Raw genomic sequence first — 23,818 nt, 5'->3', positions numbered from 1 at the left:
GGGAAAATGTGACATACTTCTTGTCTTCAAAAAGCCTACCCTTTCTTTGAAGAAATTTCCATTTACTTTTGGTGTTCGTTGTTAAGGGACATACCAAGTTATTAAATTTATTTTAATATATGTTAAAGTAGAGAAAAATTAATGAAAATTAAATGGTCAGAGGATTCAGAGGAGTATGTTAAAGGATAAATATTTACTTATACATTCTTTTATCCATCATTTGACTAGTTCATTTAAAAATTATTTTGGCCTTGACAATCTACCTTATGCCATATCTATGAGTAGCAGTTCACCAAGTAGGTAAGATGGCAAGGAAGGTAGTCCAAATGGAAAAAAGATCAAATACAAAGAGATCTCATAGAGGTGTGGGAGGAATGGTATAAAATTGTGTTAGGGAGTTGTGAGTAGCTCAGTATGAATGAAACAAAGTGTTCAAGGAGGAAGAACTGGCTGATGATACCAGATCACAGAGAGATCTCAGGAAGCCTTGTGGGCTAAACCAGAATATATAGATAGGGAGTTGTTTGAAGAGTCTTTAGCAAGAGAGTCCTGTGAGAGCAGATTTTTCTGGAAGCAGAAATAAGTCTATGATCTGGATGGCAAGGGGAAAAAGGAGGGTGGCATATTACCTTAGGGATTATGAGCAAAGACTTGGAGTCTAATACAAGCTCTGTGGATTACTAACACTGCCACTTCAAGGAATTTTTTTTTACCTTTCTGAGCTTCAGTTTTCTTGTCTGTGTAAAGGGGATGTTAATAACCCCTGGCTCATGGGGTTATTATGAAGTTCAAATGATAATGCATATGAAACATTTAACATGATGCCTAAGACATAGTAAAAATATAATAAGCAAAATAAGAGAAAAACCAGAAGTGCATTACAAATGAGAGAGATATTTTTCCTACTTAGTCTCAGCTTTATTTTCCTCTCTTCTTTGTGTTACATGAAAGTCCTCATGAAAATAAATAAATAATAAATAAATAAATAAATAAATAAATTCCTCATGAATTTGACCTACTGAGCTCTTCTCAAATAGATTTTTATTTATATTCTTACCAGAGTCTAGAAAATCTAAGCCCTGAGCAGCATCTTGACGTCCTTGAATGATTACCCCAGGGCCCATTACCTTCACTCTGTCTGCAAATCAGGTTAGGCATCCAAACCACTCAGGAGAGAAGCTGAGACAGCTGCAGGCATTAGATGAATTCTCTTGATATCACATAATCAAATTTGGTGGAGATGGCAGGCTCTCAGAGTCAAGTTGCTAAACTTAGCTAGAATAAGAGAAAAACTGGGGTGATTGAATTTGAAGCATGGACCCTGATCAGATATACTAGCTACTGAGGAGTTGCGAACAACAGCGTCATAACCCGAGGGGCCTATCACTGTAGGAATCACTAGCGTGTGAAGACATGCTCACCTTGTGCTCAGATCTGTGAGCCAGGGCCTGAAGCCAGTATCACAGACCACTGTCGAGGGACCTTCAGGCCACTTTCAATTGGCATTCTTCTTGAATGCAAATCTGGAACACTGAGACTAGGTTATTCCACCAGCCTCACATTCCTACATTTGGAATCATATCACACATGTATACCATTACCTATTGTTTCCATAGCCTCGTCTCTGCACTGGTCTGATCTTGGTTTTCCACTGTTCCCTTCTCTATCCAGAACTTTCCCCTTTTTCCTCTGAAACTCAGCTTTATGGTTAATAATCTCACTTCTCAGTTTTTTAGTCCATTGCTTCCTTTACCTCTTCTCTTAATCAAAAATGCCTGGTGCATGATACTTAACAAATATTTGCTACATAAAACAATGAAGTAAGACCTGATATGGAGGCCATTATTCCCCCCATTACCCTCTGAAGAGCTTCTCATTCTCTTACTCCATGTACAGAAATATAAGGAGGAGATGACTTTTCTCTTAACTCCCCATGCACCTTCCAGGCCCTTATTTCTCTTTCTCATCATGGGTAGCCCCAGCATTTCAAAGTAGGAAAGGTAGCAATCTCTTTAGAAAGGAGGAGTGCCTAGGAGGGCTTGTCTTAAAGTTATATTTATATTACAAGAAGACTGTTGTTACCTGTGTATTTATTTGTGATGGCTGTGGGAGTAGGAGGCAAATGGATTCTGTTGATGGGCCCAAGGACATCTGTAGACAGCCTTTGATACTACCACTGACATTTATGTGCAAAGCCCTTTCCTTTTTTGTTTAGGCTCTTCTCTGTACTTGCTCTGCCCTCCTCAGCACATTCAGGTTCTCAACCATTATTAGACTTTATGTCCCATCACTTCAACCACTTTTTTCTAATATAGTCAAATCTGTCTTGTTTTCTACACCTGTGCAGCTACTACCCTTCTGTCCTTCTGACCACTATCATTGATTCTATAGACTGGCACAGTCATGATAGTTAACTTCTTTCACTAACTTGAAAGGTACCCTGGGACTTCAGGATAATTTTTAAATTCTTTAACATGGTTTATAAAGTCCCTTTCTAGTCTAGCTTCTGCCTTCCTCTTCAGACACATTTTCCTATGATTTCCTTTCTCACTCTTTGTGCTTCAGCCATGATGAATTCCTTTCAGTCCCAGCATTTTACTTGTTCTCTCTTGCCCCCTGGATTTTGCACACACTCATATCTGGAATGCCAGAAGTTAATAATTTATCAAGAGGGGTTATGGAGGAGTGTTCTAGGTACTGGACTTGGAATCAGAAACAAATTTGAGTCTCAGTTCTATCATTTTCTTGCTTGAGATCGTGGGTGAGTTCCTTAACTTTTATGAGCCTCCATGACCACATCTGCAAAGTAGGACAATAACTATCTTGACAAGTAGTTATGAGAATTAAATCAGGTACTGAATGAGCCCCAGAAACAACCAATACTGATATGACCACATATTGTGCATGTTCTGTTCATTCCTTCCTTTCTCTTTTCTCTCATTCTTCTCTCAATCCTTCTTTTCCTTTTTTCCTTCCTTAATTTTTTGTCTTCTTCCTCTCTCTGCTTTTCACTTAATGTTTGGGTGAGATTCACAAGATCCAGGGCTACAGGCAAGAAATTCAAGCTGCTGTATGTACAGAATTAGTGTCTTGGCAACCTCTTCTCTTCCACAGGAAGCCCACAGCCTTACTTCCTACCCTGGCTACTTAGGCAGCCTCAGAAAGACACCAAGGTAGAAGCAAGATTCTTCAACAAACTGCATGTTATAATGCTCTAGGAACTCTTAACAATTTTCTTTCAGTAACAGGTTACTGTACCTAGAGCCACCACCAATCTTGTTTTTTCTCAACCTCATCACTTACACCCTCCTCCTCACACATGTCCTCTACATGCTCCCCTGTGTCTCATGGCTTCTCAGTTGAATGCCAAGCCCCTACAAATGAGCCTTGCATCCTTCATCCACCCTGCCAGTAACCCTCAGAAAAATACCTGCCTCTAAGGAGCTTCCAAACTGATCCTAGTGAATAAGACTTAAGAAGACATCAATAAAGAAGCAAGAATTACTGCAAAATGTGGGAGCTGAACGGGTCTGGAATTGTCAGTGGATGACCATAGAAAAGACACAGTTTGAGATGGGTTTTCTAAGATTAACAGGATTTTGAAGGCACAGAAATGAGAGACATTCACTATAGGAAAACAATGTGAGTAATTTGGATGTCCTACAGCATGAGAGAGTACAGTGACCCTATGGTGTGGATGAATGTAAAGAAGTTATGGGAATTATGACTGGAACATTTTGCCTTTTCTCATGTATATGTTTCAGAGTTACTTATTAGAGAATGAGCGTGATGACTTAGCAAAATTGCCTAGACAGTATATTTGAAGCAGTATTTCCCAAAGTGCTTCTGTGGAAAATTAGTGTCATGGAATGCTCTGTAGAAAAACAATAATAATAATTTAAAGAAATGCTGAATATTTTTTCCTCCCCCTTGAATATTTACAATGCATATTAGCTTATTTTAAAAAGATCTGAATTGGCCTTATAACACAAAAACCTGACTTCCCTAGGAAGAGTAGCCCTCCCCTATTTATTTCAGCATAACATCACAGTCTTTAGTTGCCCTCAAGAGTCTGTAACTATGGGGTGCCTGGGTGGCTCAGTGGGTTAAGCTTCTGCTTTCAGATTAGGTCATGATCTCAGGGTCCTAGGATTGGGCTCTCTGCTCAGCAGGGAGCCTGCTTGTGATCTCTCTGTCAAACAAATAAATAAAATCTTTTTTAAAAAAAAATGGGCAGAAGACATGAACAGACACTTCTCCAATGAAGACATACAAATGGCTGTCAGACACATGAAAAAATGTTCATCATCACTAGCTATAAGGGAGATTCAAATTAAAACCACATTGAGATACCACCTTACACCAGTTAGAATGGCCAAAATTAGCAAGACAGGAAACAACATGTGTTGGAGAGGATGTGGAGAAAGGGGAACCCTCTTACATTTTTGGTGGGAATGCAAGTTGGTGCAGCCACTTTGGAGAACACTGTGGAAATTCCTCAAGAAATTAAAAATAGAGCTTCCCTACCACCCTGCCATTGCACTAGAGTATTATGCCTCCATCAGAAAGGATGAATACTCAACTTTTGTAGCAACATGGATGGGACTGGAAGAGATTATGCTGAGTGAAATAAGTCAAGCAGAGAGAGTCAATTATCATATGGTTTCACTTATTTGTGGAGCATAACAAATAGCATGGAGGACAAGGGGAGTTAGAGAGAAGGGAGTTGAGGGAAATTGGAAGGGGAGGTGAACCATGAGAGACTGTGGACTCTGAAAAACAATCTGAGGGTTTTGAAGCGGCAGGGGGTGGGAGGTTGGGGGAGCCAGGTGGTGGGTATTAAGGAGGGCATGTATTGCATGGAGCACTGGGTGTGGTGCATAAACAATGAATTCTGTTACACTGAAAAGAAATAAATTTTAGAAAAAAGAAATTAATTAAAAAATTTAAAATAAAGAGTCTGTAACTATATTGTGTATTATTGTTAATATTTCGTAGACTGCTTCCCCACAAGAGTACAGACTCCATGAGGACAAACGTGTTGCCAATCTTACTTACCATTATACCTCAAGAATCTAGTACAATGCCTAGGCATATAATAAGTGCTCAAAATAAGAGTAAGCAATGACTAAAATCTTTGTTTAACTTTGCATTGTCCAAACAGCTAATAAAGGGTAGGGCTGGAATTTGAACAAAATGCTGCCAAATCCTGGTCCCTTTTTGACCATAGATGGTATGATTGTTGTTCCCAGGTACCACATGGAGTTCTTGATGTTATAGTTTTTCTTTTCCTGTTTATTACCTTTTGAAGCTTAAATGATTGTCTGATATGCCCACATTTTTTTGTTTGTATCTTCAGGCAAAGGCTGCCACCTAAAAATGTTTACTACTACCGGTGCCCGGACCATAGGAAGAATTACGTGATGTCCTTTGCATTTTGTTTTGACCGAGAAGAAGATATTTATCAGTTTGCTTACTGCTATCCATATACATACACGCGCTTTCAGCATTACCTTGACAGCCTGCAAAAGAGAAACATGGATTACTTCTTTCGGGAGCAGCTGGGTCAGAGCGTGGTAAGGCCTACTCAGAAACAGACAGCCTTGGGGGAGGAGCTTAGCAGTGGGTTTTAATAGAATGCAGACAATGGATATTGATGCTTTGTATATGCTCTGGAACTTTTAAGAATAATTATTTTTATTGTGCCATTCTTTGCCTCTGTGGCCAACAGTAAGTCACAGAATAAGATATGAGACAGATGCTTGTCCTTCTGAATTGGAGCTGATAAGGCTCTCTAACAAGATACAAAAACTCTGGTGAGAAAACAAGGAGGCTCCTACCAGGTGTTACAGGCATGTTAAAGGCATGAAAGCATTTTGTGAGTGTGAGCCTCTGAGATAAAAAATACATTTGTCTTTTAATGAATTCAGCTTGCCTGCAGTGCAGGTTAACAAGTGGTACGCAATTTGGCTGTGCTGCCCACGACATGTTCCATCACTGCCCTCCATCAGTTCCTAATCCTTCTTCTTTCCCAGGTTTAGTTCTCCGGGTTTAGAGATTTCAGTCTTATATTCTGTATTAGTTTCCTATTGCTGGCATAACAAATTGCCATGAACTTGGTGACTTACCACAACACAAATTTATTATCTTACAGTTCAGGAGAAGTCTGAAATTGGTCTCACTGGGCTAAAATCAAGGTATCAGCAGGTCTACATTCCTTTTGGAGGTTCCAGGAGAGAATTTATTTCCCTGTTCTTTCCAGCTTCTAGAGGCTGTTTGCATTTCTTAGCTTGTAGTTCCCTTCCATCTTCAAAGCCAGCAATGGTTGGTCAAGTCTTTCTCATGATGCATCACTCTGACACTGAATCTCCTGCCTCCCTCTTTTACTTATAAGGACCCTTGTGATTATGTTGGGATCATCCAGATAATCCAGGATAATATCTCCATCTAAAGATCTTTAACTTAGTCACTTTGGTAAAGTCTCTTTTGTCATATAAAGTAACATATTCATAGTTTTCTGGGATTAGGATTTGCACATTTTGGGAAAGGCATGCATTGTTCTGCCTACTATTGTTCTCTGTGGTCAATGATACTTCAGTTACTTATAATGAATAAGCGGGTGATTAATTATTTTTATGTTTCTTTCTTTAAAAACTGTGGACTATGCCCCTAAAATAGGCATATTGAATACTTTAAAGATCCTAAGTGAGGGTACTGGTGGATTTGGCAGAAAATACTAGATTCGAGGTTCTGATACATGTTGGTGGAAAACTGGGGACAGTGAGTTCCACCTAGAAGGGAGCCCCACTTCTAAATGAAAGCTTTCAAGACAAGGCTGTTTAAAAGATGTAGAGTCTAGTCTAGCATACCCCAAAAGAGGAGAGAAATAAAGAAGGCTTGTGTATGGCTCAGGTACCTGAGAGCCAAATCTGATCTTAAAAGCTAGTGGTTACGATGATGTTCTTGTAGTCTCAGATAGACAGAAGTATGCACTAAGATTTTGCAAAATATCTTGCCTTAACTCTGTCTTCCTAACAGTGGTTCTGGTGGGTGCATGGGTATCTGGTGCCTATATATTTCTAATTGAAAATTGGGACACATGGTGTATCAGTCAGCATGCTAGCAGGAAACAGATGGCAGCCTCACATTAGGATAATTCAAGGAGAGCTTAATAAGTGGGTTATTTACAAGGTGTGGGCCATGTGTAGGGAAACCACAGGATATAGTGCATTTCCCTGGGGCTAGTAACAGTTCAAAGGGTGTGAAGGAAAGGAATGGTTACCAGAACCCAATAGTAGAGAGCCATGTAGTGGGCAACCTTGAGTGGAACAGTGACCTTCAGTTAAGGAACAAAGTTAGCCTGAGATGACCCCACGGGGAGGGAGCTGAGAAAAATAAATGCATAGAACTCATTCTCTTACTTCCCTCTGATTTCCTACTGGTGTCCTTTTTGACCAACCCAACCAGAAGTCAGAAGACAAGAGAGCTCATTGATGTAGTCCATACAGATATCAGTGGAGAAAATAGAGAAAGACAGAGAGTGAATTGAGAGAGGCAAGTAGAACATATAAATACATATAGATTGATCAATAATTTATTACTGGAAATAGAGAGATTATCTAAGATAAGACTGTCAGAGAAATTCTGAGATGAGTGTTCTCCAGACTTGTGAATTGTAATATGAGTTAAGACGGTGATAAGTTCATTCAATACTTGTGACTTCTAATTTTAAGGGCATGATTTGTATATTTCATTCCTGTATCCCCTCAAGCCCCTTCTTAGATTTATGCCAGACAGAATGTAGGTGCATACTCAACGGCTATTAAATGGATTATTGAATGAATGGAAGAATGAATCCAGTGTGGATTCAGGATGGAATTCTACCATCATGTCTGTGTTTTAGACAGAGGTTGAAGAAGATATGGGGAGAAAGGAAAAGATACAGTTACATAGCACTTTCTCTTCTATTCCATTTCATAGAACGCATATCCACTCTTCTCAAAGGAAGGATGAGACATGAAGTCTTCATTCTGGGTGACCACGTTTCCAGCTAAAAATTGGTAGTCCTATAGATACATGGGAAAACTGATATTGAATGACAGCCTGATATCCCTGCCACAGGAAGCCTGAATTTTGTTTTCAGCTCTAATACCAAATTACTCATATGACCTTGAATGTTACTTACCCTTTCTGGGGACAAGTTTTTCATCCATAAGATGAAAAAGTTGGACTTGAATGGTGTTTTCAAATTATTCTTTGAGGAACTCCTCTGGAGAAAAAAAAAAGAGAGAGAGAGAGAGAGAGAGAAGTTGAGACCCTTGTCTTCAGTCTTTGTGAGGAGCACTGGGGGATATAAAACAAATCTTGGTGTTCTTCCAGAAATGTATTCTATACCTGAGGAAATAAGACATATTCAAACAGTAATATTTTAAAGCATATAATTAAGGATCTCGTGAGTTGTTAGAGAGTTAATGGTCAGACAAACCATCAGGGAGAAGATAGGCTTTAAGCTGAGTCTTACAAGATGGGTAGAAATACTAAATATAGAGTTGGGGAGAAGACAGCACAGACAGCAGGATACAGCCAGTCATTGCATGGTGACAATTGGTTAGAAGTCTGGTTTGGTTAGAATAGGGAATCTTCCTCCTAGGAGATTGGGATAATCTTCTAGATTGGAATATCAGGGCCAAATTCTAGAAAGCTTTAATTGTCATATTAAGGAATTGGAGGGGGTACTTGTAGATGTGGGGTCAAGTACCTTATGCATATCATCTTGCTTATTTCTCACAAAAGTTTTATGGAGTAGGCAAAATTATCCCGTTTTGGGTGATAAATAATCTTGGGCTAAAAAATAAGTTACTTACCTAGAGTTATACAGCTAGTTCATGTCAGAGACAAAGTTTAAACCTATGGCTTCTAACACCACATCCTGGTGTTTTGATAGACCACTGACACTTTCTACATTGGACCAACTGAGAGCCTCAGTAGATTAAGAGATTACCTTATCCAAAACAGCATTTTAAGAAATTAAAGTTAATGGAAGTACAGGGTATACCTGTGCTCGCCAAACTGTTTTAGGGAAACTCTATGGGTTGGACCTCAAAGCATGTGCCAGAGACTTTAAGGCTTTCTGGCATACTTTTGCAGACAGGACAATTCTTCATTACCAGGGTATTTGGTATGGTTCGTGTCTGAAGACACAACTATAATTAGTTAATCCTTATTCCAATTTAGAGGGAGGATAATTATAAGTGGGAAGGCTAAACATGCCAACTTCCAGATCTTAGGGAAAGTAGGCAGAAAGCAAGATTTTGAATAGTGCTGGAACTATTAATCACCATGTCCATAGCTACTATTGCTACAAACTATGTCATCCAAAATGGCATCTTATTTTGTTATTCACTACTGGCCCCTTCTAACCTCACCAAACAAATCCCTTTGAACATCCATCAATGCTGCAATTTGACATTTAAATAAATATATTATGGGAAAAATCTTTTTTTGTTGTTCCTGTTATCTTCATTGTTCTTGTCTTTATTGAGGTATAATTAATATACCATATAATTTATCCATTATGAGGGTACAGTTCTATGATTTTTAGTAAATTTATAGTTTTATACTATCACCACAATTGTTTTAGAACAGTTCCATCATCCCAAAAAATTCCTTTGTTAATGCTCACTTCCACTCCCAACCCTAGCAACTACTGATCTTCTCTGACACTATAAATTTGCCATCTCTTAAAATTTTATATAAATGAAATCATTTACATCCAGCATCTTTCACTTAGCATTATATTTTTGAGGTTTAGCCATGTTGTATCATGTATCAGTAGTTCATTTTTAGTGCTGAATAGTATCCTATTGAAAAGATACATACCACATTTTGTTTATTCTCTAGTTGGGGCTATTATGAATAATGATGTTATTCATTCAGCTCAGGTCATGATCCTGGAGTCCCGGGATGGAGTCCCACATCCAGCTCCCTGCTCAGCAGGGAGTCTGCTTCTCCCACTAACCTCTCTCCTCTCATGCTCTCTCTCTCTAAAAAAAAAAAAAAAAGTTGTCAAATTAAAAAAAAAACAAAAAAAAAAACAAACGTGTTCCATGTTAGTAGTGCCATCTCCTACTAGAAATATAGGAGAGAGGGTTATAGTTTCTCCATGTTTTTGCTAACACTTGGAATTATCTATGTTTTTTATTCTAGTCATTTTAGTGGGTATGTAGTGGTATCTCATTGTGATTTTAAATTGTATTGCCCTAATGACTAATTATGTTGGTTATCTCATCATGGGCTAATTTGCCATTCATGTATCTTCTTTAATAAAGTATCAGTTTAAATCTTGCTCACTTAAAAATATGGGGTTATTTGTGTCCTTATAATGAGTTTTGAGAGTTCTTTATATATTCTTAATGCAAGATCTTTGTCTGATACATGCTTTGCAAATATTTCCATCTAATCTATGCCTTATGCCTTATCTGTTTATTCTCTTCACTATATCTTTTGAAGAACAGATGTTTTAAAATTCGCAGTCTAATTTATCAAGTTTTTTTCTTATGGATCATGCTTTGGATTCTTATCTGTGAACGCTTTGCCCAACTGGAGACCACAAAGATTTTCCCCCATGTTTCTTTAAAAAATTTTTATGATTTTGCTTACATCTCAGTCTGTGATTGATTTTGAATTATTTTTTATATGTATGGCATGAGGTAAGGGTCTAGCTCATATTTTTTTGCCCACATATATTCAATTATTCTAGCACTGCTTGTAGAAAAGACTGACCTTTACCTGTGAGTTATCTTGGTATCTTTCGCTTGTGCCTCTGCTCCATTTTTCTTTTTTTCTTTCCGATTTTTAAGTCTGGATTCTTAGGGAGTCAACCCTGTGTCTCTGTAGGTTAATGGTCAGCTATTATAGGGCTGAGTTTGTGGTCACCTACCCTTGGTCCATAAGGTTTCCTTCCTCTGTCAATAGATCTGTATGTGGGAATGGGGCACACAGTCAAAGTTTGGGCAATTTTCAAATCTGCCCTGGCTTTTATTTTCCTTTCTGTATTGTGTTTACCGTGAGCATTTGTGCAGCTTCAGGGTTGTTCAGGAGTGTGTGACTGTCTTGAGCCTTCTCAGGTCTCTACTGAGCTTGCACCCAGTCTCAGCCAGGCATGTGTTTGTCCCAGCTATGCAAATGCAGGCCCTCCTTACGTGCCAACCTCTGTGGTGACAGTTTTCACAAACAATACTTCCAGGTGTGGGCACTGCCCACTTTTTCAAATTGAATCCCTTTGACTATGACAGAAAAACTTCCAGTCCTCCTTACTGCCCTGACAGAACCCTGCATTCACCAAGCTTGGGGGAGATGGAACAACCACAGCATATCACAGATTCTCATTCTTATTATCCAAAGTTCAGCAGTTTTTAAAGCACAACAGTTTTGAGATTGTTGTATGTCTTTGGTCAATTTCCAAAACACTTAAATGGTTGTGTCAGTTTTTTCCAGCTTTGTATTTGTTTTCTGGAAATAGGATTTACCAATACACTCCAACATAGCCAGAAGTAGATTTTAATTGACAAATATTAGTTTTTCAATTGTATAACCCTTGTACTGTCAGACACAGTAAAATATGGTATTATTTTCATTCATCATTGGACTAATTAGATGAACACCTAACTCTGCATGCATGGTGTGTGTGTGTGTGTGTGTGTGTATATGTTTTGATAGGATTAGATAGAGAGCCACTCCTGTACTTAGGGATATTTGCCAAAAGGAAGTGTCTAACAAAGAAAATAATCTGATAGTGTATTTTAGGGAATCACTAGAAAATCATTTATATGGGAAAACTACTGTCTAATTTCTGGCACTGGCTAGCTCTGTGACTTTGAGAAAAGTACTTCTCTTTAGGCTGCAGAAAGTCAGACCAGGTTATTTCAAGTATCTTTTCCAATTACAACATAAATTATGGCTCAAACGTTCATGAGATCCTGATTGTGTGTTCTGAGTCAGAGATCAGCCTGCTATAATGTTGCCTCTTAATCTGTCCTTAATTTATAATACTGGTAGTTATTGAATGCTTAGCACATGCTAGGTCCAATGCTATGATCGTCACAAACATTATGTCACTGATTCCTCACAACAACCCTATTATGTGATTCATACTGTTATTGAATGCCTAACATTGAACCAGCATGGTCTAGGTACTAGGGAAATAGCAGTGAAAACCAGGCAGAAATCCGTGCCTTCACAGGGCTTATATTCTAATAGAAAGAGACAGACAATATTCTATAAATTAAATCAGGAAAGGGAATGAATTTTGGGGTGAAAGTTTCACTTACAAGAATTTAAGCTCTGAGATATATTAGTATTATCTTCTTCCATTTCCATTTTTAAAAACTGAGATACAATCAGATGATTAATTTGTCTATACCATAAAGTTGGAACTTGAAGCCAAACCTTTACAGACTCCAAAAAATGGACTCTAAACCAGTACTGGATGGGGAAATAAGTTTTTCACCTATATATTCATTTACTAAATTCGTGCAAAGCCATTCTTCAATACTACAGATATCTGATGCATACCTTCTACCTGTCAGGCTCTATACTGGGTGATGGAGACAGAAAGATGACTACCAAACACACCTTGTCCCTGAGAAGTATTCAGTGTGGGCAACACAGATGTAAAAACTAATAATGGCAGTGATAGTAAGAGACTTGATATAATAGAAGTAGTGGGCAGAGAAGGGGCACAAGGAAGGAAACAAAGCCTTACGTCAAAGGTATCTTGAACTGAGAATCAAAATATGGATATAGAGGCTGAGACACATGGTTAAGTCCTGACAGTTTTGTATGGTTCCCCATGACAAGAGCACAGGATCAGCCTAAGAAGAACAGAAGGATTAGCAATGGAGAAAGAAGGAGAGGTAGGTGGAGGCTGGCCCAGGAGTGCCTTGAATACCAACCTAAAGAATTTGGACTTTATCCTGAGGACAGTGAGGAACCAGGCTGGAAGGATCATGATCATTGTGGCACTTAACTCTTCCATTTCCAGGCTACACTTACTGGTGACAGCAGATCTGCCTGTCTTTCCAGCTGCCTTTTTTTCCTCCTATAGACAGAGATAATTATTTGCCAAAAGTACCTGAAGGAAAATTATCACCACAACACCATGTATAAAAATGAAGGGCACCTGGATGGCTCAGTGGGTTAAGCCTCTGCCTTCGGCTCAGGTCATGATCTCGGGGTCCTGGAATCGAGCCCCGCATCAGGCTCTCTGCTCTGCGGGGAGCCTGCTTCTCCCTCTCCCTCTGCATACCTTTCTGCCTACTTGTGATCTCTCTTTCTCTCTGTCAAATAAATTAATAAAATATTTTTTAAAAAATTAAAAAATAAATAAAAATGAGAATGCCATAGAAATGCCTTAAAAGCTGGTCTTTCTGACCTTAATTAAGATCTCACACAATCTCTAGAGTTGGCGAAGACTATAGGGGTGACATTCAAATTTAGCAAATATATTAGGAATCTCCTATGGGCAAGGACCCAAATTGTATAGACCAGTATCTTCTCTTAACATTCCAGAAATAGGACTTTTCAGCCTCTGCTCACACATTTTTTGAGGTAGCCTGAGCCCCATTTCAAAGAGAAAAAAGTTCAGCATTCCCAGAAAGAGCCACCTCCCTGTAACCTCTCTCCTTGACTCTAGCTCCACCCTCTGGGTCTACTTCGCAGCACATACTTGCTCCTATAGCCCCAGTACAGGTCAGCAAAGATAGCAAGCCAGTGACCACACCCCCTCCTGAGTCCTCTATAGACTAGTCCCTTTTTTCCTCCTCTGCCCCCATAATTGTACATTTCTGCAAATTCTGTGGTTTCTAAACTTTGTGCCTTCTTTGTTGTTCTCTGGACATAATCTATGTCGTTAACTTCCTTTATAAAATATCAAAACTGAATGTAAAATTTTATAGGCAATAAAAGCCTTCTACAGCAGAATAGGACTATTGCCTCTCTTGTTCTGAATGCTAGATCTCTAGAAATGTAACAAGGGTTTACATTAGCTTCTTTTAGCAGTGAAGTCTTCCTGTAGTTGATTTTTGTTGTTGTTCCTTAAGTAAGGCGATTTTAATTACTCTGATTTTTTAAAATAAACCTTATATTTTTAAATATTTTTAAAAGATTTTATTTATTTATTTGACAGAGATCACAACTAGGCAGAGAGACAGGCAGAGAGGGGGTGGGGGGAAGCAGGCTTCCTGCTGAGCAGAGAGCCCGATGTGGGACTTGATCCCAGGATCCTGCGATCATGACCTGAGCCAAAGGTAGAGGCTTAACCCACTGAGCCACCCAGGCACCCCTTTTTAAATAATTTTAGATTTATAAAAAAACAAGTTGACCATCTGCAGGTGCCATCATGGCAGTCACCGCTAGTCAGGTGCTCCTGGTCTCCGGTCTCACCTTTGTGTTCCAGACACTCATGTACATGAAAGTACTTATTCAGGTAGAAAATGAGCCTCTTCCTCCAACAAAAGGACAAAATATTTTTGGGCAACAAGTATGTCAGTTCCCTGGTCTGTTTTGTTATGCTCAGCATTTTGTTAGCATTAGTGGGAAGCATGGGTTGTTCATAGACTTAACTCCAAAGCTATGTTCAGGGGTCCTTGGAACTGTGGTCCATGGTAACATTTTACAGCTTTATCAGGTAGTATGAGAAGGTTGAGGAAATAGGCCCTGAAAATGTGCAAAAAGAAGCCACATCTTCCTTCAACCAAGTTATCAAGGAGACAAATCAAGAGATGATGGCTTGTTCTGCTGCTACCCTCAACACACATCCCTTCCACATGATCACTCTGAGATCTGTGGTACAATTCACTGGCAGAGAATCCAAGTACTGTGGACTTTGTGACTCCATTGTAACCATGTATCAGGAAGAGGGCATCCTAGGATTTTTGTGGGTCTTATTCCTCACCTCCAAGGTGACATAATTTCTTTGTGGCTCTGAAGCTCACCAGCCTACCTTGACAGTACCTATGCACTGGACAGTGGGGTTTCCACCATGTATGAAATGAAGAGTTATTCCCGAGCTGTCGTAGGATTTTTTACCAATGTTGACCTACCCCTTTGTGCTTATTTCTAATCTTATGGATGTCAACAACTGTGGGCTTGCTGGTGGATCCCCACCTTACTTCACAATATATACTTCTTGGATAGATTACTGGTGCTTTCTACAAAAAGAGAGAAATATGGGCTGAGGAAATAATTTCTTTTTCCAGAAGGTCCCCTTTGGGAAGACTTATTGCTGTGACCTGAGAATGTTAATTTGAACATGTGGTGCAGGAATAGTGACATTACTATAGTCCCAGATGCACAGAATTGTGGGAGAGGATGTTGATTTCTATATAGTTTGGCACACTTTTTAAACAATCATTTAATCTTAATAAAAGGGAAAAAATTGAAAAGATAATATAAAATATAAATTGAAAAGATAACTTCACTCAGTTTCCTCTAATGTTACACAAATCATACACAACCATGGAGCATTGTCAAAACAAATTAACATTGATATGATACTATTAACTAAACTACAAAACTATATTCAGATATCCTCAGTTTTTCCACTGATGTTCTTTTTCTGTCCCAGGATCTAATCCAGGATAACACATTAGCCTATATTTTACAAGTATAATTGTGAACCCTTACAGTTGTCCTGCTCTTGGTTTTAACCCTTCATTCTAGCTTGCTGTGATCATTTTGATTCTTGGATTCTCTTATCTGTACTATTACTGTCTTCACTAAGATTTTTAAAAGTATATATGTTTTAAGCATTAATAGAAATGTATAAGTGTTTAAAAGGTTGAAACCTCAACTATCATATGATCTCCCTGATATGAGGGAGAGGAGATGCAACATGGGGGTTAAGGGGGTAGGAGAAGAGTAAATGAAACAAGATGGGATTGGGAGGGAGACAAACCATAAGTGACTCTTAATCTCACAAAACAAACTGAGGGTTGATGGGGGGAGGGGGGTTGGGAGAGGGGGAGTGGGATTATGGACATTGGGGAGGGTATGTGCTATGGTGAGTGCTGTGAAGTGTGTAAACCTGGCGATTCACAGACCTGTACCCCTGGGGATAAAAATATATTATATGTTTATAAAAAATAAAATTAAAAAAAAAATAAAGTAGTGGGAAAAAAAAAAAAAAAGAAGTCATCTTTTCCAGGAACTCTTGGAGCAGTAAAAATGTTCCTAATCATTCATTAAGTGGGGGAAAGCAGTCTATAAAAATGCAAATTTCATAATATACACGATTAAATTACATGCTGATCGTTTATATGTGGGAAATACGTACTGTGCAGGGTAGTAGGGGTGGGGCTTACAGTGGTGAGGGTTAGGGGCGTGTATTAAATAGCTTTTGGTGCTTTTCCAACAATTTTCAGGCTTTCCTGTTATAAATAAAGTAAAATAAACATTATTTTTAAAGCCAAAAAAAAAGTTGAAACCTGAGACCAAGGACAGAGATCCATGCATATTACCAGAGGCTTCTCTGGAATGCCTGGATTGGCACTTTTAAAAATCAATTCTATATCAGTCCTTGAGCTTGATTATGCTACTAACTCCAGTAGCATAAGCCATCTAAGTGAACAAGGTTTTACCTGCCTCCAAGTCAACTCAGTTAAATTCTATTTAGTTTTAGGAGCAAAATGGGCAAGTATAATGAGATTGGAAGAGTTTAAGATATGGAGCCTGGCAGCTTCTACAATAGTCCTTATGTGGACTTGTGAAGAAAAGCCAGGATCTCAGAAGGTAGCTAGAGGGAACCATGGACAGCCAAGTCAGAGGACAGAGGACAGTAACACAGAAAAGAAAGTAGAGAGGGCCATCACCATTCTTATCAGTAAGGTAATTTCAAAATAAAGTAGCTCCCTTCCATTCTTTCTATTCCTTCCCCATTGTTCTTTCTTCCCCTTTGAAGTAAAACATTATGGAATTGCAGCTGGCAACATGGCCAAACAAATGTATGAAAAATAATTACATCTTTTTGGCTGGGTTTTAAATTGAGTAATTGTTTGAAGTTAGTTATCTCAATTATCATTCCCTAATCCACCTCTCAGGAGAGTTCTTTGGACCCCCATCTGCACCAAACCTTGTCCTGATCAGACACTCTAAATTAAACAAGCTTAGTAGTTTTGGCTCCCTTCCAGCAGGCCACTTCACAAGTCACCACTCTCTTGGCATAGTTTTTGCTATTCCCTCCAAAAAGAGTCTCAGTTAATTGGAGGCAGATATATCCTTCCAGCATCTGGTGAAGGACTTCTACCTTACCCGACTGCTAGAGGTAACTCATCCATTCCAAACATTATCCCTGGGTAAGGAAGGCCCTAAAGATAAGATGCTGGGAATTGGGGGCACCTGGGTGGCTCAGTTGTTAAGCATCTGCCTTCAGCTCAGGTCGTGATCGCAGGGTCCTGGGATCGAGCCCCACATCAGGATCTCTGCTCAGTGGAGAGCCTGCTTCTCCCTCTCCCTCTCCTGGTCCCCTGCTTGTGCTCACTCTCTCTCTCTTCTCTCACTGTTGCTCTCTGTCAAATAAATAAATAAATAAAATCTTAATTAAAAAAAAAAGATGCTGGGAATTGTGACCCTGAGTTCTCCACTGCCTCCTCATGCCTGATTTACTCATGCTGCAGAGAATGACCCAGATTAACATACACCTGCTCCAGACCTGAGTTTCCTAGTCCAGTGAATGTATCACCATCACTCCAGGTGCCTGTGCCAGAAACCTGTCCTATTTAACTTTTTATTCAGTCCTTGCATACAGTTACCAAGTATGATTGATGCTATAACTCAATATCCTTAGAATCTATCCATTCCTTACCTCTGCTGCCAGTGCCCTAGTTCAAACTATCAGCATCTCTCAGGGAATCACAATAGCTTCTTTAGCCAACAGGTACAAGATGTGAGATGAAAAGGCCTGTAGGCTCTCTCTCTATTCTGCTCACCTAAATACATCAGCATTATAGTGGCTCCCAGAAAGTTCCAGCCTTCCTCCTAAACTTGTGTTGTCCTCATTGCCTCACTGATCCTCTGGTACCTGCCTAACCAAGAGACAGTAGACTTTTCACTGAACGCTACTTAGGTAGCTTGGCAGATCACATCCTTTCTGCTAACAGATTGCTATTTTTAGGCCATTCTTTCCTCTTCCTTTTATAAAAAGACGTTTTGAGCCTTATGACATCAGTCTGCCATTCCTTATTGCTGTCATCTGCTGTTGTCTTGGACAGTTCTCTCATCATGGAGAACTTTGGTCCATAATTGTCTTTTCCACTACTCCTCTGCCACTATATTGAATAATTTCAGTATCCATGAAAACGACCCACTGAACACCCTGTTCTCTCAGTGAGTTAAGACAAAATAACAAACTCTTAACTTGGTCTATAAGACCCTGCATAATCTGGCCTCTGCCTGCTTTTTCAGCCTGTCTCATTTATCCCTGTCATTTTGCTCTCTCTGTTCTACCCACACTGGCCTCCCTACAGTTCTTTCTATCCGACATGGATTGTCTCTCCTAACTTGTATACAGACTGGCCTATGTACCTGGAATCTTCCTTCTTGATGGCCCTTTGCCTAACTACTTTCTATTCTGCTTTCAGGATCCAGCTTGAACATCACTTCCTCCTGGAATTCTTTCCTGATATACAATTCTCCATACTAGTTTGACAGCCTCTGTTACATGAGTCTATAATAAACTATTTCCCTTTAAAACACTTGTCACTCTTTTGATTACTCATTCTCTATCTGTTTTCCTCTGTTCATAGGTTTAGGGAATATTTTTATATTTAGGGTATGTATAAGAGTGGGGCAGGTGGAGAAGCCATGCTCTTACAGCCAGAATTCCTCCTGATACCTCTTGGTGTGGTCATACTTTGTCACTTTCTCTGAAATCATATTTCCATTTTGTTAAATCAGAAGGTATATATCATTAGGACACAAGGTCATTTCTTTCCTGTGAGTCACAGGATGTCAAAGCCAACAAGAAACTTAATTTTCTGGAATTTAAAACCATGTTATCCATATCCGTAAGGTGGAATTTAGGATGTGAACAATACCATAGATGCCATTGAGGAGGAAGGAAAAAGAGGGACTTCTGTGAAGTCAGTGCTTTGGCTTCTCTTATCCTCCCTGCCATGCACACCATGCATGCCAGGCCCTATTCACTGGCCTTCCTCATAGACTTAGTTTAAAGAAAGGCCTCAAACAATGAATCGTGGAATACCACATCAAAAACTAATGATATACTATATAGTGACTAACATAACATAATAAAAAAAGAATAATAAAGAAAGGACTCAGCTGTTAACAGTGTTTGCAAATTTCTCTTCCTGCAGCTAGAAACACTGGTGCCCAGAGAGGGAAGGTAACTCTCCTGAGACACCCATTGAGTTAGTGGGACAGCGCTAACTGGAAGCCCAGCTGCTCACACCTCGATTGTCCACCACAGCCTACTGCCTCTCACTCCCAGATCTGTCTGCAAAGCTTGCTTATTTGTCTGTTCTTTCTGCAAACATTAACTAAGTACCTACAAGGCAGTGAAATAAAATTAAATGCCTAAGTCAGTAATGTGAGCTGTATGGTGTAGAATCCTGACTCTCCCACTCATTAACTGTGTAACCTCAGGCCAATAACTTAGCCTCTCTTTCCTCACAGATTAGTGTCCACCCCGCCACCCCTCACTTCAAAAGATATCCATAGAAACTCCTTATTCTGTTATAGTTTTAAGTAGGAAGATCATCAGGGCTAGAGACATATTGGGATTTTTAATTTTGGCTCTGCCACTTATATCTTTGGCATGTCAAATAACCTCTTAAAGCTTCATCTGCTAACTAGGCACTGTGATTTAGCTTTAGGTTATTGTCATGACAAGACACTTCTAGTGGATATTAGATAACAGATGTGAAAGTGCCTCCTGAGTTGTTTGTAAATATTTGGATATAATGCATTTGCAATACTGATTTCCCTTAACAGACTCTAAGCTCCCTGAAGGTATACAATTTGTCATATAAAAATGAGAACAGCTTACATTTAGAGTACTTACTCCATGTCAACTATTATTCTATCTGCTTTATTATCATTTAATCACCTTCAGCAACTTTATGAAGCAGGTATTACTATTATGATAGTTTTGCTGATGAGGAAACAGGCATAGAGAGGTTAAGTAACTTTTTCAAGGGTATGCTGCTAGAAGAAACCAAGAAATAGGTTTTTGGCAGGGGGTGGGGGAAGGAATGATAGGAACATGGTAAAGACTCCTAAGAACTGTATAGGTGAGGTAATATTTTTGAGCTCCTTTCACCGATTAAGTCCTCCAAGATAGAGCTCAAATATTACCTCTCTCATACAAAAAGGAAACGGGGTGAGGGGAAGAATAAAATCTGTCTGTTAACTAGTTCTGATGCTATCTCTTAGCCATTCTCAAAGGACAGAAGTATCACAAAGATAGTGGCTGGAAACTGAGAAAGGCAGGCATGAGGGCTGACTTCTTTTTTTTTTTTTTTTTAAAGATTTATTTATTTGACAGAAATCACAAGTAGAGAGAGAGAGAGGAGGAAGCAGGCTCCCTGCCTAGCAGAGAGCCCGATGTGGGACTCGATCCCAGGACCCTGAGATCATGACCTGAGCTGAAGGCAGAGGCTTAACCCACTGAGCCACCCAGGTAGCCTGAGGGCTGACTTCTTATAGGCTCCTAGGGAAAAGCAAAAAGAATCAGCTGCGAGTCATTATTATCCATTTTCTAACAAAAATGTCCTGCTACAGGGGGACTTGATAACTGAACCAGACATTTTCCTAGAATCCTATTATTAGCATTCAAGGAGATTGTTTCAGTGTTTAAAAAAAATCAAAGTTTCAAAAGTGTAGGACTTTAAGGCAACTTGCAACATGATGTTAGCCTCAAAATTGATTCAGACTGTGCAAGCTTACCTTCAAGAAGTTCACCTTGTGTTACTTTTAGTGACTGTGCCAACCAGAAATGGCTTGGGAATAATATGATGGGACATGTTGTTCACAGGCCATGGAAGAGACAAAGCACAGGGTCTGGAAAGAAGAGGGTTACTTATGAGTCACCCATGCTATGGCAGTTGGAATTGGAAAATCCAGGTGGGATTTGACTGATGGCCCCTGGCTAGAATCTGTGCTCCTTCCCAGAGCAAGCTGTTGAACTTCACAGGAAATCCTGTAGCCAGCAATGTGTCTGAAGTTGCAGTAACCTTCTCCTAGGCTCTGCTTGTCTCTGTAGGACTGTTAATGGATGTGGGGGAAGGAGGGATGGAAAAGGTCAGGTACTACCTGCCAGGACCTCCCTGTGGTTCATCATTCTCCTAGTGAAGCTGCTGCTGCTCTTTCTTTTACTCTAACACTGCACTGTTAACCCCTGGTTCCTCCTTTTCCTGCTTATTCCTTCCTTCCTTATTCTTTTTGTCATTAGCAATAAAATAAAATAAAATAATAAATAAATCTTGAAATGTGGATGTATCTGTAAGAAGTAACACTATAAATTTCTTAGAAGAAAACCTAGGAGTGTATCTTTGTGATCATGGGTTAGTCAATAATTGTTTCTTAGATATGACACCAAAAGCACAAGCAGCGAAATACAAATTGAACTTTGTCAAAATTAAAAACTTTTATACTGAAAATTATACCATCAAGAAAGTGAGAAGACAAGCTACAGAATGTGAGAAAATACTTTCAAATCATATATCTGGTAAGAAACTTGTATTAAGAACATAGAAAGAGCTCCTACAATTCAATAAAAAGACAAAAAAGAAAACAAAGTTTAAGAATGGGTACTGGATCTAAATAGGCATTTCTCAAAGAAGATAAAAAATGGCCGATAAGCACATAAATGGATACTCAACATAAAAAAAAAGATACTTAACATCTTTTGCCATTGGGGAAATGCAAATTAAAATCTCAGTGAAGCATCACATCTCAACCTCTGGATAATAAAAGAAGGACAGGGGCACCTGGGTGGCTCAGTCAGTTAAGCATCTATGTTAGGCTCAGGTCATGATCCCAGGATCCTGGGATGCAGTCCCACATTGGGCTCTCTGATCATCGGGGAGTCTGCTTCTCTCTCTGCCCCTCCCCTTCCCCCCTCCTCATGTGCTCGCATGCTCTCTCTCTCTCTCTCAAAAACAAATAAAATCTTAAAAAAAAAAATAAAAGGAAGACAATAGCAAGTGTTGGAGATGATATGGAGAAACTGAGACCCTCATACATTACTGATAGGAATATAAAATGGTGCAGCTGCTTTGCAAAACATTTAGCAATTCCTCAAAATGTTAAGCATAGAATTACCTTATGGCCCAGCAATTCCACTCCTAGGTATACATTCAAGAAAAAAAAAATGTATGTTCACACAAAGTCCATGAAAAGGAATAAAGTACCGATGCCTGCTGTGACATGGGTTGTATTCTTCTTTGTAGCTATACAGTTGCTGGGTTCACAGTAAGTTCTCAATAATTTTGTTGAATATATATATTAGTTCATATCTTTCTCAAAAGTGGAAACTATGGAAAATGTTCAAGTTTCTTGTTTGCCTTCCCAAAGATATATCATTTCAGAAAATGAAGCATAAAAATCCTACCTTGTTTTCTCTATTGTGCTTTCTACTGGATTAATTTATTACATGTTGTATTCCTTTATTTTTTCTAAATTATTTAGCTTCATCCTCCAATATCACTTGATTCCTCTGGCTTATTTACCATAGTTTGGCATTAAAAGACAATTATTAGTTGAGAAGAGAATAGAGGTATTCTCTTCTCCAAATTGTATTTTATAGGAAAGGCATTTTCCAGTATATTGCCTACATTAAAGTGGCTAATAATAAGATATTAATATGCATTACAGCTACTTGAATCAGCCTCCTCTTTTTCATTTGATAATATTCATCCATATTTAAGAGTCTCTTAACTTTGTCTAACTAGGTCAGCAGAATATTACCCAATCTTGATATTATTTGTCCAGGCTGCCATTTTATAGGAGTTGGGAGAGGAGACAGATGGTTGAGAGTTTCCATCTTTTTCTCCCATTCATGATGCTTGTGCTACTAGTGTCTGAAGTCAGGAGAGTTTAAACCTACAAAGACCCTTAAAGATTTGTCTTCCAGCACCTTCCTTGCCCAGCTAAGGAAGTGAAGAGATCTATAGTATCTAGAAGTATGACCTAGGTTTCCCAATTAGGAATCTCATATTGTTTACATTTCATCAAAAAGGACCACGTTTAGTCATGTTATTTACCATTTTCTCCCCATACACCATGTGTCAGGCTCTGTTTTTCTCTCACATAATCATTTCACCTTCAGGACTAACAATAGGTTTCTTGCTGTTATTATTACCTTACCTAGGTGAAGAAACTAGGGCTCATCTCACATAGCTAGTAAGTGGTAGAACCAGGATTTGTACCCAGGTCTGTCTGACTTCAAAATGTATCCCCCTATTCTGCATGAGTCCTTTCACTGACTAGTATTTGTTATTGTGAGGACCTAATAGGATCATGGAAGTGCTGACATGGCGGTGAAGAGGGCTTTATCTTCTTGAGTCCCCAGGGTTCTTTCTCAGGATAAAGTTGCCTCTTAGGGCTCTATTTTGCTTCCTTCCTGGCTTGCCTCATAGCCTAGGCTGCCTCCATCTTCTCTGTGACTGTGTTCCTACCCTTGTTCTTCTGGGCTTTCTGCCTTTAGCCTACTTGGGGAGGCTGATTCGGTCCTTCCAGCTTTTTCACATCTTTGCCCCACAAAACAAAGCCATATGTCCTTTTCTATTTCAAAGCTCTCTGT

The 23,818-nt window shown here is 39.2% G+C and overlaps 1 protein-coding gene and 1 pseudogene across 1 annotated transcript in view; both read left to right on the top strand.

The window, feature by feature from the left end:
• Positions 1-23,818, top strand: part of LOC111142830 (ATP/GTP binding protein like 4) — a 1,494,143-nt gene that overhangs the window by 996,550 nt on the left and 473,775 nt on the right. Inside the window, exon 5 of the mRNA XM_022496154.1 lies at positions 5,360-5,576. Coding sequence (XP_022351862.1) covers positions 5,360-5,576 — 217 coding nt within the window. The remainder of the gene's footprint in view (positions 1-5,359; positions 5,577-23,818) is intronic.
• On the top strand, positions 14,399-15,308 carry LOC111142833 (annotated as a pseudogene).

Source organism: Enhydra lutris, unplaced genomic scaffold, assembly GCF_002288905.1.
Source record: "Enhydra lutris kenyoni isolate GAN:26980312 unplaced genomic scaffold, ASM228890v2 scaffoldscaffold9, whole genome shotgun sequence".
Classification (NCBI taxonomy): Eukaryota; Metazoa; Chordata; class Mammalia; order Carnivora; family Mustelidae; genus Enhydra; species Enhydra lutris.
This window is presented reverse-complemented; position numbering and strand designations above follow the sequence as displayed.